At 51.9% G+C, this 14,246-nt stretch overlaps 1 protein-coding gene across 3 annotated transcripts in view; it reads right to left on the bottom strand.

Annotated features, from left to right (window-relative positions):
* MDGA1 (MAM domain containing glycosylphosphatidylinositol anchor 1) overlaps positions 1-14,246 on the bottom strand; it is a 206,810-nt gene that overhangs the window by 73,431 nt on the left and 119,133 nt on the right. For all 3 annotated transcript variants that reach the window (XM_034764818.1, XM_034764819.1, XM_034764820.1), the window contains one exon: positions 4,725-4,994. In XM_034764818.1, coding sequence (XP_034620709.1) covers positions 4,725-4,994 — 270 coding nt within the window. The remainder of the gene's footprint in view (positions 1-4,724; positions 4,995-14,246) is intronic.

Below are 14,246 nucleotides of genomic sequence, written 5' to 3'. Positions count from 1 at the left end.
GGGGGGGGGGGGGGGGGGGGGGGGGGGGGGGGGGGGGGGGTTGGAGGGTTCATCAAGGAGAAACAAACAGAAGTTTCACACAGTAGCCTGGCCAGTCACAAAACTCGTTTTCAAAGCTTCTCTGATGCGCACCGCGCCCTGCTGTGCTCTTCTAACCGCCCTGGTGTCTGGCTGCGCGTAATCAGCGGCCAGGCGAGTTGCCTCAACCTCCCACCCCGCCATAAATGTCTCCCCCTTACTCTCACAGATATTGTGGAGCGCACAGCAAGCAGCAATAACAATGGGGATATTCTTTTCGCTGAGGTCTGAGCGAGTCAGTAAGCTGCGCCAGCGCGCTTTTAAACGTCCAAATGCACATTCCACCACCATTCGGCACTTGCTCAGCCTGTAGTTGAACAGGTCCTGACTCCTGTCCAGGCTGCCTGTGTATGGCTTCATGAGCCATGGCATTAAGGGGTAGGCTGGGTCCCCAAGGATCACGATAGGCATTTCAACATCCCCAATGGTCACTTTCTGGTCCGGGAAGAAAGTCCCTTCCTCCAGCTTTCGAAACAGAGCAGAGTTCCTGAAGACGCGAGCATCATGTACCTTTCCCGGCCATCCCACGTTGATGTTGGTGAAACGTCCCTTGTGATCCACCAGGGCTTGCAGCAGCATTGAAAAGTACCCCTTGCGGTTTATGTAGTCGGTGGCTTGGTGCTCCGGTGACAAGATAGGGATATGGGTTCCGTCTATGGCCCCGCCACAGTTTGGGAATCCCATTTCAGCAAAACCATCCACTATTGACTGCACGTTGCCCAGAGTCACTACCCTTGCTATCACCAGGTCTTTCATTGCCCTGGCAAATTGGATCACAGCAGCCCCCACAGTAGATTTGCCCACTCCAAATTGATTCCCGACTGACCGGTAGCTGTCTGGCGTTGCAAGCTTCCACAGGGCTATTGCCACTCGCTTCTCAACTGTGAGGGCTGCTCTCATCTTGGTATCCTGGCGTTTCAGGGCAGGGGAAAGCAAGTCACAAAGTTCCATGAAAGTGCCCTTACGCATGCGAAAGTTTCGCAGCCACTGGGAATCGTCCCATACCTGCAGCACGATGCGGTCCCACCAGTCTGTGCTTGTTTCCCGGGCCCAGAATCGGCGTTCCACGGTATCAACCTGCCCCAGTAACACCATGATTTCCACATTGCTGGGGCCTGTGCCTTGTGAGAGGTCTATGGCCATGTCAATTTCCTCATCACTCTCGTCGCCGTGCTGCAATCGCCTCCTCGCCTGGTCCGGGTTTCGCCTTGGCATGTTCTGGCTCTGCATGTACTCCAGGACAATGCGCGTGGTGTTCATAGTGCTCATAATTGCCGCGGTGATCTGAGCGGGCTCCATGATCCCAGTGCTAGCTATGGCGCCTGGTCAGAAAAAAGGCGCGAAAGTAGTATCTGATGGACCAGGAGAAGGAGGGCGGGAGGGAGGGAGGGCCGAGTGACGACATGGCGTACAGGTACAGGAACAGGGAGAAACACAAACAACTGTCACACAGAATGGTCCCCCCAAAGATTAAACTGGAAACCCTGGGCTTAGCAGGCCGTTGATTTCACGGAGGAAGGGGAAGCAAATGAACACAGAACAAATCTATTTTTTACATCTTAAGGTGGCAGCCGACGCTGCAGCATGAGTGACAGCCATACCAGTATGACGATGATGGGTACCAATCATAATATGCCATCATCTGCCAAAAGGCAAGGGGCTGCTGCTGTGTAGCAATGCAGCCCCACGTCTGCCAGCCCCACGTCCGCCAGCACCCAGCATCGCCCTCGGCCTCTTCTGGGTGCTTAGCAGACAATATTGGGCAATTGGCAGAAAATAGTATATTATGACTGGTAACCGTCATCATCGAAACAGTAGCATGTCTGCCCAGGTGGCCATGATTGACAGCCATACCAGTACGACGACGACGGGTACCAATCATAATATACCATCGCCTGCAAGGGGCTGGTGCAATGCAGCACTACGGCTGCCAGCCCCACGGCTATCACTCATGCTACACCGTCTACCGCCAAAAGGCAGTTAGCAGCTGCTGCTGTGTAGCAATGCAGTCCCACGTCTGCCGGCACCCAGAGGACATATGGTGACGGTGAGCTCAGCTGAGCTGAGCGGGCTCCATGCTTGCCGTGGTATGTTGTCTGCACAGGTAACCCAGGTAAAAAGGCGCGAATCTATTGTCTGCCGTTGCTGTGACGAGGGGGGAGGGGCCTGACGACATGTACCCAGAACCGCCCGCGACACTGTTTTGCATCATCCGGGCATTGGGATCTCAACCCAGAATTCAAAGAAAAGGCGCGAACCACTTCTCGGCTCGAGCTGTGGCGCAAACGTAGTATCTGACGGCCTAGGGGAAGGAGGGAGGGGGGCCGAGTGACGACATGGCGTACAGGCACAGGGAATTAAAATAAAGAACGGTGGCTGTGCATCAGGGAGAGACACAAACAACTGTCACAGACTGGTCCCCCCCAAAGATTAAACTGAAAACCCTGGGTTTAGCAGGCCGTTGATTTGACGGAGGGAGGGGGAAGCAAATGAATACAGAGAAAATCTATTTTTTACATCTTAAGACGACGGTGCAGCGTGACTGATAGCCCTCGGCATCTTTCTGGGTGCTTGGCAGCAAATACTGGGCGGTGTATGACGATGGTCTTCAGGCCTATTGTACGAGCTGCTGCTCAGGGAAGACTCTGCTATCGTGCGATGACCCGACTTGTAATAGGCCGGCTAACAGTCATAATACACCATTTACTGCCAAAAGGCAAGCCCCACGGCTGCCAGCACCCAGATCGCCGATGAAGGCTACCAGTCTACTGCACCGTCTACCGCCAAAAGGCAGTTAGCAGCTGCTGCTGTGTAGCAATGCAGTCCCACGTCTGCCGGCACCCAGAGGACATATGGTGATGGTGAGCTCAGCTGTGCTGAGCGGGCTCCATGTTGTCTGCACAGGTAACCCAGGTAACCCAGATAAAAAGGCGCGAATCTATTGTCTGCCGTTGCTGTGACAGGGGAGGGAGGGGCCTGACGACATGTACCCAGAACCGCCCGCGACACTGTTTTGCATCATCCGGGCATTGGGATCTCAACCCAGAATTCCAAGGGGCGGCAGAGACTGCGGGAACTGTGGGATAGCTGTGGGATAGCTACCCATAGTGCAATGCTCCGGAAGTCGACGCTAGCCTCGTACTGTGGACGCGGTCTGCCGACTAGAGCACCTAGAGCATTTTATTGTGTGGACATACACAATCGGCTGTATACAACCGATTTCAATAAAACCGGCTTCTATAAATTCGAACTAATTTCGTAGTGTAGACATACCTTTAGATATATGTGCTAAGAAAGAATTCAAAAGTTTCATGCAGCTGTATGAGTGCTGAGGTTTTCCCTTGACCTGTAGATGTTTGGTCATAAGAATGGGCAGAGAAGTGTGGAATCCGAAAGCCAGCACTCCAGGAAGCTGGTAATTCATGTGCTGGAAGCATTTCCAAGTCCACTAGGAATGAGTAAGCTTGCTAGAGTCAGAGTTCGGTTTGACAGAGCACCATGGATTTCATTTCGCAGTGATGGCATAAGTGCTGGCTGCAGGTTAGTGAGGAAAGGGGCATAAGTTACGGAAAGAAACCTAATGCCACACAAATGCCCAGAGGTCTGAAGGGATAGGGGAGGGGTCACTGTAGTTGGTCAAAATAGGATGTTCCAGGAGTGTATCAAGGGAAAAGACTAAGGCCAGCATGGTACCAGTGCCTGAGAAATAACTAAGTGGAAGGTGTGAAATAAAATAGATCCCACCAACCTTCCAATCGCTCCCTGCCACCCGCCCCCCCCCCCACCACCCACCCACCCACCCACACAGTAAGGGCTTGTCTGTACAAATACTTAATCTGCCGCAAGATGGGGTGTAATCTACCTCTGTAGAAACTGGGGCCCAAGTCAAACCTCAGGTCAAGGGAAAAACTTCTTTAATGATCAGCAGAAGTGGCTGGGTCAGACATGTGATTTGAGCTCAAGCGCCACTGCCCCTTTTTGCTGCCCATGGAGTCGGAAAGGATTTCACTCACTGTACATGCTGGATTTGCACAAATCCCAGCAGCAAATCCACTGTGTAACAGCAGGAGACCCTGACTAGTTTTTATCTAAGCAGATGTCGCTGCACAAAGATTGGGGGAAACCAGAGGGATACACACTAAAGGACGGGTTTTGTTTTAAAAGAAGGGACTGGAGGTCTTCCAGGGCTGGTGATGGGATGCGGAGTCTTACACGCCTGCTTGGTCAACATTTAAATCCTATTCAGGTTGTCTGTAGCTGAGAGTGAATACCAGCAGACAGCTGTACAGTGGCCTATGTGAAATGAGTTTGGTGTGTGTCACTCCTGTTCCTTTAGAACAAGTGTTCACACCACAAAAATGCACCAACCCAATTGGCACTAGCTAGCCCCCTTCTAGGCAGTGGCAGCAGAGGCCCCAAGGATTGCATGAGCCGTGGAGGCCAAGCTCCCTACTCTGCCCTAGAGGGAGACCTCCCGGAACACAACGGAAGCACCCCGGTGGGGAGAGTGCCTGGCAGCAGCTTGCCTATACTGTACCCACTCTACGGAGAGAGGGCGTCTGTCTCCAGGGCTTGCCAGCCACCAAACTCACTGTAAGCAAGTCAATTAAAAACATAATAAGGAGGAGGCAATTTGTGAGACTTACCAGACACCTGGAAGAGGCAGGTGGAGACCCCCACGTCGTTGGAGATGCTGCACTCGTAGCTACCACTGGTCTCCCGGTTCACGCTGTCCACCTTCAACTCTGAGTAGTCCTGCTGCTCTGTGGGGGGCAGTGTCAAGAGGTTCCCATTGAAGCGCCAGACGGCTGTGGCTACCTTCATGGGGCTCCCCTTCAGCATGGTGCACCGCAGGGTGACGCTGCGGCCCATGCCCTGGCGGATGTCCTGAGAAGTTGGTTCCACCACTGGGGGGACTGGAAATCATAATGACAAGAACAGGAAGAAAAACCGTCATTGGAGCAGCAGTCTGTCTCCTGGGCTAGACCCTCACTGGCTGCCACATCATCTCCCGGTATTCACACCCCTGCTACTCTTGACTGCGTATTGCTCCCCTTTGCCAGGGTGTGTCCAATCAACAGCTGCATCAGCCATTTCCCAACAACTCATGACTGGGCTGGAGCAGACTGCAGCCACCCTCATCTCCCATGGAGAACACAGGCCCCAGAATACAATACTTCACCTACATCCACACTGCCAAGGTGGGACATTGTATGCAGAGTCCTGGATTATCACCAGGCGGCACCTTTGTATTAACTGTACAGCCCACATTGTCAAGCCGGCATTTGCCCCGCAAGCCCTAAATCAGAACAAGAGCAGTAGTAATTCCTCCAAGCCAGTGTAATCTGCATCAGAAAGAATAGCGAAGTAGCTCCCAAACACTGAAATTGGTTTTCTCCTGTGCAACTTTGTACAGAGGACGGTTAAAAATATATCAGCTATATAAAATCCTTGTCCCTTGTTAGGATAAAACCTGTCCGCCTCACAGAACGCAGACCCCTTGGAGAGCCGTGGGGCATTAGAGGGCTATAATGGATGCAAGAAGCCAGAGATATACATGACAGCACTGTCTAGCGGTTAGATCAGTGGACTGGATGTCAGGACTTCGGGTTCTGTTTTCATGTTTACCATTGACTGACTGACCTTGGAAGGCAAATCACTTCTCCTCTCCATGCCTCAGTCTCCTTATCAGTCACAAGGGGCTAACATTTATTTGCCTTCCTGGGGATAAGAAGGCTATGAAAATCCATTAGTGTCTGTAACACTCTGAGACCTCCAGAATGCATGAGTGAGGCATGCAGATGGGACCCAGCATGGGGGTAGTGTGAATCACCACTGCGGGGGCTGTACCTATTTTATGTATTAACAGAGGACTTCAGTCACCAGGGCTATCAATCCAGCACCTTCCACCAGCACAGAACTTTTGATTAAGAATAAGAAAAAGTGGGGAAAAACAAAAGCTCTCTTGCTAAAATGAGTGGGGCTGCCCCAGTGTAAGTGAGGACAGAATCTGGCTCTTGGACGGCCTGAGCTCCAAAAGAGAAAGCAGAGATGTCTTTATGTACGTCTAGTACAATAACTACTCTTCCTCCATGAGCCTGGTAACATCTACAGTCTTGTGGGCAACATTGACCCTTACATGTCTAATGTGAAAAAAATCTCCTCTGCCATGGGGGACAGGAGCGTCTTCAGGTCCGGTACAACAGCGCCTCCTCTGCCAGGTCGCCCTTGCTTGACAGTAACCATCTTATTTTCCAGGTACCTGGCCCAACTCTCAGCCTTCTGGTCCTTCTCTGCAGTTAAATGGATTAAAAACAGCTCTGGACTGAGCGTGCCTTGCCCTGTTGAGTGGCATGGTCATCTCATTACAGATGGCTTGCTAGCGGCGTGTCTCAGCAGGCGCTCTGAGCACTGACTTGCCTTTGGCTCGAACGTCTCCCACCTCACAGAGTTATAATGTGAGAAGTTGTTTGATTAGACCAAGTGTCATCTTCATCCCCAGCTGCTATCCCATTTCTTGGGTCACATCTGCTCCTGAGTTGAAGCCGGCAGGGCCTCGTGTTCTAATTGAGACCGGCTGGGGAAGTGAAAAAGAGAAGACTTCAAAAGCGACGTGGCGGTGACAGACACACTCATCCAAAGCAAACGAGCTAGCAGGGGGAGCGCCGCCATTTCATTGCACTAAGGAGGCCCTGGAGGTCCGTGAGATCTGCAGAAGCAGTGTAGGTCATTATGCTGGAGAGGGGGGCCAGGAGCTAGACAAAAGATCCCCTTGCTGGCTCCAGGGACACCCTGTGCCCTAGTAAAGAGGAACTGTATGAGGGCAGAAGAGGGACAAGAAGGGAGCAGGGTCAGGGCTGGTAGAACCCAGCTCTTTCCTCAGGGGCTACTGCAGCTCTGAATGTGCAGATGCTCTGGGGCTCTGCCACCATTCTGCAGCATGGGGGTGGGAATGAAGATTCCCTACTCAGACTGCACGGCAACCAGGATATGCGACCATCACTCTCTTGTGTGGGTGCCAGGGGAAAATAAACTGTCGCCTCTGATTACCTTTCTCCCTGGATGGAGATGCCCTTCTCCACAAACACAAGGCAGCACCTCACAAACTTTAATGCATAGGGCTGGGGGAGCTGTCCTGCTAGAAGTACCATAAAGCCAATGTCCTGGCTGCTTGTGGCCATTCAGGTCCCATGACATGCTTTAGGGAGCTAGCCCTGGTTTCCTGGCCAAATTCCAACATGGGCAATTACATACAGGTTCCCAAACTCCCTTCCATTTCTCCCCTAAAGCATCTTGTGTAGTGCTGCTGTGCACTGTAAAGCACCGGCTATGTTCCACCCCAGGCTGGGTGAGCAATCTCTGCATACACAGCATTCCAGGATACTTCTGCATGAAACGTGCTATGCAAGTGTACAAGGACTATTGTTTTCTTCTGGTGCCAAATAAACCAGAGAACAGCAACGTGGCAAGAAGTGTTATGAAAGGGGTGAAGAGGGCAGAGCCTTACCCTGTCAGCCAGCGTTAAAGCAGCAATACTTCTCCAACAGGCTTGTTCAGATGCTGCTGCTGTGAAAACACAGGCCAAGACAGCCCGCCTTAGCCACAAAATTATTGTGCAACAGTCAAAACCATAATCACTCACCTGCTCTTTAGGAACAAATAAAACCAACCAAATTAGGATGGCTTCACTCGGTCAACCCAGGGATCTGAAAGCCAAGAGAGATCCCAGGCAGCATCCTCACAGCAGCCAGTCTGGGAGCTTTGCAGCAAATGGGGCTGCCGGGGTAGCAGGGCTATTTTTAGAAGAAGTCCCAGGGCGCTCGTGGCGAAAAAGAGCAGGAGTCAGGGAAGTAGAGTGAAGAAATGTCAAGTGTCCGGGGTGGAGTTTTGGGCCCCAATCACGATCTGATTTTCTTCGTTTCCTGGAAGTTATTTGAACCACGCTTGAGCCTCATTCCTCACAAAGGAATCAAAGTTCCCAGGTGAGAAATCCAGTCCACGGTCTCCCTGGTCTGTCACTGTGCAGCCTCCCAGACTGCGCCAGATGGTGACGGCCAAAGTTCTCAGTGAAATGTGTTAGTCTTGGGTCCACCTGCCCTGCAGGAACATCCACAAATGTCGAGGAAACTTCCTCACAGCCCCAGGAAAGTCCCGGGCTCCACGAGTCACATGACAGCAGCACAGCTAAATCCTGCCCCTGTGCACAAAGCCTGAGAAAACTGGTTTTGATAATATGGAGGAAGCCTCTCCGCGTAACCCGGGGCAGGGCACAGATTAGCGGCACAGTCCCTGCGTGGCCCTCAACTCAAAGCTGCAAGGTGGAAGTGGTGTCAATTATTGGACACAGAGGAGTGAACAGTGCTGACTGCTCTCTTATACGTTGCTCCATGACTTGGAGACAGCCCGCCTCCCCTTCACATCCAACCTGCACCTGTAGCAGACAGTCAAGCAATCACTGGGAGCCGGTACCTATCTCGGTGTGTGGCCAGTCATCCCGTTCTCCACTCCACGCAGCCCACTGGGAGCTGCCACATGTGTTCTTCTCCATGGAGTCACATCACTGCGGACTCTCCTGTCACCGCCTCTCTGCATCCCACTGCCATGGCGAGTGCCCTGCCAAACAGCGCCCTCCGGCACGGTGGGGATGTAGTGCGAGCCCATGGCTGAGTGGCCCCTTTCCATCTTTCCCTGGTTCGGGCTACAGCTCCTTGGTACTGGGATCATTATTTATACCATGCTGGATTTGTTGCTTTACAACAGGTGAAAAATGCGATGCAGAAAGCCAAAAGACACGCCCAGGTCCCTGCCTGGAGCTCATAGGCCAAAGGCATGAATGTGATTTCTGGGTGACAGGTGGAATTTGAAAGAAAAAGGGGCAGAGGACTCGGCTTGCATTAGCGGAGAGGCTCCTACCTGGAGCCTAGAGGAGGAAGGCACAAAGTGAGGGATGGCAGAAGAGAAGGGAGAGAAGCCTGGGCAGGACAGCGGGAGAGAGAGGGAGCCTGAGCTGGAGATGCAGGTGAGAGCAGTGCCGTAGTGAGCTGTGGAAGGGGAGGGAGGAGCTTGAGCTGCATGGGGAAGGTGATGGACAAGCCAGCGTCCAGATGTAAGAAGGGTCAAGTTAACTAGAGTTAGATGAACCAACTCCAACAGCAGCACCAGCATGGACCTGAGTCCTGAATTCAACCCAGTCTCCTCCACAAACAGCTCTGGTATGTGCAGGCTGAAAAAAGATGAACTCTAGCTTGCTTTTTCCAAGAATGTCCATGCTCCTCTCCATGGCCCGGTTCTGGTCAGGACCAAACCCAGAAACACCCATGTGTATTAAGCAACACAAAGTAAGAAGTAATTAATACTCTGCAGATCTCAAAGCACTTTACTAACACTAAGGAATTCTCAACCGGGCTGCCTCAGCGCTGGTATTCTCACTATTTTACAGATAGGGAAACTGAGGCACAGGGCAGGGAACTGACTTGCCCAAGGTCACAGAGTCAGCAGCAGAGCTGGTAATAGAGCCCTGGAGTCCCGCCACCTAGTTCTGTGCTTTAACCATCACACCAGGCTTCATCCCCTGTCACAGAGTACCCATTTAGAGCCTCTTGGGGTATGTCTACACTGCAATAAAACAGCCACGGCTGGCCCGTTTCAGCCGACTCGGACTCATGGAGCTATAAAACTGCGGTATAGATGTTTGGGCCGAGGCTGGAGCCCGGGCTCTGAGATCCTCCCCTTTCTGGGTCCCAGAGCCCTGGCTCCAGTCCAAACCCGATTGTCTACACCGCTATTTTACAGCCCCGCAGCCCGAGCCTGAATGAGCTGAAAGGGGCCAGCCCTGGCTGTTTTATTGCCTTGTAGCCACATGTTTAGAAAATTCTTATTTTTTATTCAAAACATACGAAAATAAATTCCAGCTGCGAGTGATAGAAATACAAAGTCTCTCTAGATTAGAGAGCAGTTTTATTCTCCGTAGCCCTCAGACTGCTCTGCTGCTCAACTCTCCCTCCAAACTTAGACACAAACTTAAAATGCGAGCTGTAACCCTTTACCCCAGACGCTTACAGCCAATAGGAACAGAGCAACTCCTGCAGATTCCATTTTATCCCATGTGCATGAGCTGAGATAATCCAGGAACTAAGGGGTCAGTTAAAACTGCAAAAGAACAAACATAACCAGGAGCGGAATTACCATTAAACACACCATGCAGTGGCACGGGCCCCCCAACGACAGGGGGCCCCCATGGCTGGTGGTCCCGCGATGCTCCCAGAAGCGGCCGGCTGCTGGCACATCTCTGCACGCCCCTGGTGGGGGCAGGGCCGGCGCAACCCATTAGGCGACCTAGGCGGTCACCTAGGGCACTATAATTTGGGAGGCGGCGACCGCAGCAGTATTTCGGCGGTGGGACTTTCCACTACCTCTATGGGGGGCGGCATTTCGGGGTGGGACCTTCCGCCGCCTAGGGCGGCAGAAATGCTGGCGGCGCTCTTGGGTGGGGGGGAGGCGGCTCCACATGCTGTCCCCACCCTGGGCAGTGCACGGAGACCTGCTGCTCCCTTCCCCTCATGGGGCGCGCAGAGACGTGCCAGCAGCAGGGCTAAGGCAGCTCCCTGCCCACTCTGTCTCCCTCCCTCCGCACCGCTCCTGGAAGCAGCTGGCATGTCCGTGCGGCCCCCCAGGGTGGGGGTGTCTCCACGCATTGCCCCTGCCCTGAGCGCCAACTCCACAGCTCCCATTGGCCGGGAACTGCAGCCAATGGGAGCTGTGGGGGCAGCGCCTGCGGGCAGTGGCATGCAGAGAACCCCTGCCTCCCCCCCGCCTAAGAGGCGCTGCTGGAGGGGTGCGTGCGCCGGTCACTTTGGGAGCCACACCACCTGAGGTAAGCACCGCCCCTCTGCCCCCCTCCTGCACCCCAACTCCCTACCCCAGCCCAGAGTCCGCACTCCGCATCCAAACTTCCTCCCAGAGCCTGCACCCCTCACTCCTCCTCCCACACCCTAATCCCCTGCCCCAGCCCAGAGCTTGCATCCAAACTCCCTTCCAGAGCCCTCATCCCTCACCCCCGCCTGCACCCCAAGCCCTGCCCCAATCAAGGTACCTCACTTTATTTTCATTTACTTCCTATTATTTAAAATATAGGAGGAGGATGAAGAAAAAAAAAAGAATGAAAAATGGGGGCGGGGGGGAGAGAGATAAGAGAGAATATTCTTTTTCTTGGCTGGGTCCTGAGTGGGTGGGGGGGGGGGCAGGAAAATGAAGCTGTGCACAGGGCCCCACTAACTCTAAATCCGCCACTGAACCTCACACCCACACTGCTGTGAGAAAGACTGCCCTTTCTGGGAAGGGATTGTTATTAACTGGGTTTTGTATTACACAAGTTATCCCAAGTGGCTGCAAAAATCTATCAATGGAACTTCTAATCATGGCAGGGAAACCAGCATGTGCCAGTCTCAGGGCCTTATTAGACACACCTGACCCCATCCATTTCTCTCCTAACTTGTGAGAGGGAGCTGCCAACGGCCTGGCACTCATTCCATGCACACACTGGCTGCCTCCTCATTCTCTTTCCGCTGAGGTTCAGCATTAACACCACCACCCCGTTAAAGGTTGCTGGGGCCTACCAGCTGACCTGCAGCACAGCATACCAAGCAGTGAAATCAAGCAGGAATCCCCTCTTCTATCAATATCACCAGATCACAGGAAGGCAGAGAGGCCAGGGCCCTGGGGAAGGTGGAAGTGAGTCTATGATGATACTACTCCTGTTGCTGTGGCTACTGCTATATGTGCATATTGGGCCTAGGATACGTGGAGCTCTATGTAACTGCTCATAGCTGTCCTACCTATCCTACACAATATTGTAACAACTCCACGGACATCTAGGGCGTCCTGGCCATCACAACACTGTACACCGGGGAGCAGCAGGGATAGCACTCATTCTCCTCTTCCAAAAGAACAGACCCCTACCCACCCGAGCTAAAGGGGACTTTGGTCCTGTACTGCTGTAACACAGAGCTGAGCCGTTTGGCTGCCATCCAGTAGCACACACACGCATATAAGGTAGTTGAAGGACTTATTCTCAGTACACTAGTAAGGCACACTGGGTCCCATATGGAAACATCTATGCTAGGGACATTTACATGCTCAATCTCACATGCTTGTTTAGCAAAATAGGAAATGGTACGGCCTACTGGTTAGAGCAGGGAAGCATCGATAAAGCTCTCTCAGTTCTAATCTCAGCTCCAACACAGATGCTCTCTGTGGCTCTGCAAAAGGCACTGCCCCGCTCTGTGACTCAGTTTCCCCCTCTGTAAAATGGGATGATGATGTGACCCTGCTCACATAGTGGAGTCTTAAGGATTGCGTGTCCGTAAAACGCTTTGAAGCCAAGCTCTAAGAATTGCCATTCTTACTAACTCAACAAATCTGTCTAAGCACACTCTCTGTTTGCATTGTTGGAACTCAGAGGGGACGGGAGGCCGAGGTTCGGAGGAGAGCAGGGTTGTCCTAATGCCAGTCACATACTTTTATGTTTTTAAAAGAGAAGCAAGTTAAAATGTAGGCACATACAGGTGGAATCTCAGCTTGCCAGCTCTCTTCTACAAACTGCCGAAGCCAATTAGCTCAACTAGTCAAACCTTATTGTAGTAAAGGTTTTGTTTAGCGATTTACTCTGAGATTAGCTGCAGCGCTTAGTAGATTACACCACTGTTTCCCACAGCAGGCGTTGGAATGGAGTCCATTCTGGGTGGGAATCTCCAGGTCTTTTGCCCCACATACGCTCCTCCTAAAAGCAGACCTAGTCCAGACATTCTGGAACTCTGCTTAGAATGAGTGTCCAATTAATTCATGGTAACGAGACACTACACAGACAAGTACTCCCCTGCAGTGTAAAGCCACATCGTTCCCATGGCTCTGTTACCTTGAAGTGCTAGGTTTCACCACACTTGGTTTCCTTAATTGAAAAAAACAAGTAGAAAAAGATGGCACAGGCACAGTAACACACACACACACACACACACACACACACAGAGAGAGAGAGTAATGTATACAAATAACTCCCACCCATCACCAGATCAGACAGGGCATGTATGCAAGAGATTAAAATAATGAAGATACCCATTTTAGAACAGGACGCAGCATGCTAGTGTCTTAGTTACTAGCACATCAATGGCATAGTGCAAATCGAGGATTTTAGCACTAATTTAGAGAGACTGCTGTAACCAAGCCATGGTCAATTAGGGCTTCACTATTTTGCTAAATGCAGCAACATGGAACTTCATGGCAACAGCTAAGATAGAACTCCAATTCGCCTATCCTGAAAACCACCCACCTTTGCAACTTTAGCAAAAGAATCTCCCTTGGCTGTTAGCAATATAGGACCAATGACACACAGTTGAGGTTCTGTTTCCATTCTCTAGGGGACATTGGTGTACACACACACACAGGCATTCAAATTCATTTCTAATGACACATCAGGATGGTGACAACCTTCAACTCCTAACAGTCTATGTGGTGTTTCTATCCAACCACTCAATAAACATCAGCCAATTATATTGTACCCAAAATGTTTTCCGAATGTGTGTCTCTCTCTAGATTAGGACAGGAAACACTTCATCCTGCTTTTTAAGGATGTACAGGAAAGCTACACGACCAGCTAGGGTCAGGAAGTAAAGAATCCCAGTCCCAGCTGAAACTGCATGGGGGAATTGAGGGAGGCAAATAGGATCCCCCAGACTAGAATTTAGCAAGATGCCAGGCCGGACATGCCTATGAAAGCGTCCCAATATTAGCATCCAGTCTTATGCACAGCAAGAAGTTCCAAAGGCCAGTGCCCTCCACACAGCCTGGATGGACACCTCTGTGCCCCAGCAAACCCAGGCCAGCAGGCGGTGTGGTTCCTATGGAAGAACTGAAAAGCAGCAGCCCCCGCTGCATTCACAGGAAGCACCCGGAGAAGCTCTCGGCCACATTTCACTCTGACTATCCAAGCCCTTGACAAGGTCACTCTGGCATTTATTCTAACTCTTTACATTTCCCCTTTCCCTCCTCCTCCCCCTCTGATCGTCACCAGCCAGGAGCACAGCTTTATTGTATATTCCGGCTTAATTCTCTCTGGGGACAAACAGGGCCTCGGAGTTTTAAATGCCAGCAGAGTCACATACAAGGGAAAAAGA

Source organism: Trachemys scripta, chromosome 3, assembly GCF_013100865.1.
Source record: "Trachemys scripta elegans isolate TJP31775 chromosome 3, CAS_Tse_1.0, whole genome shotgun sequence".
NCBI classification, from domain to species: Eukaryota; Metazoa; Chordata; order Testudines; family Emydidae; genus Trachemys; species Trachemys scripta.
This window is presented reverse-complemented; position numbering and strand designations above follow the sequence as displayed.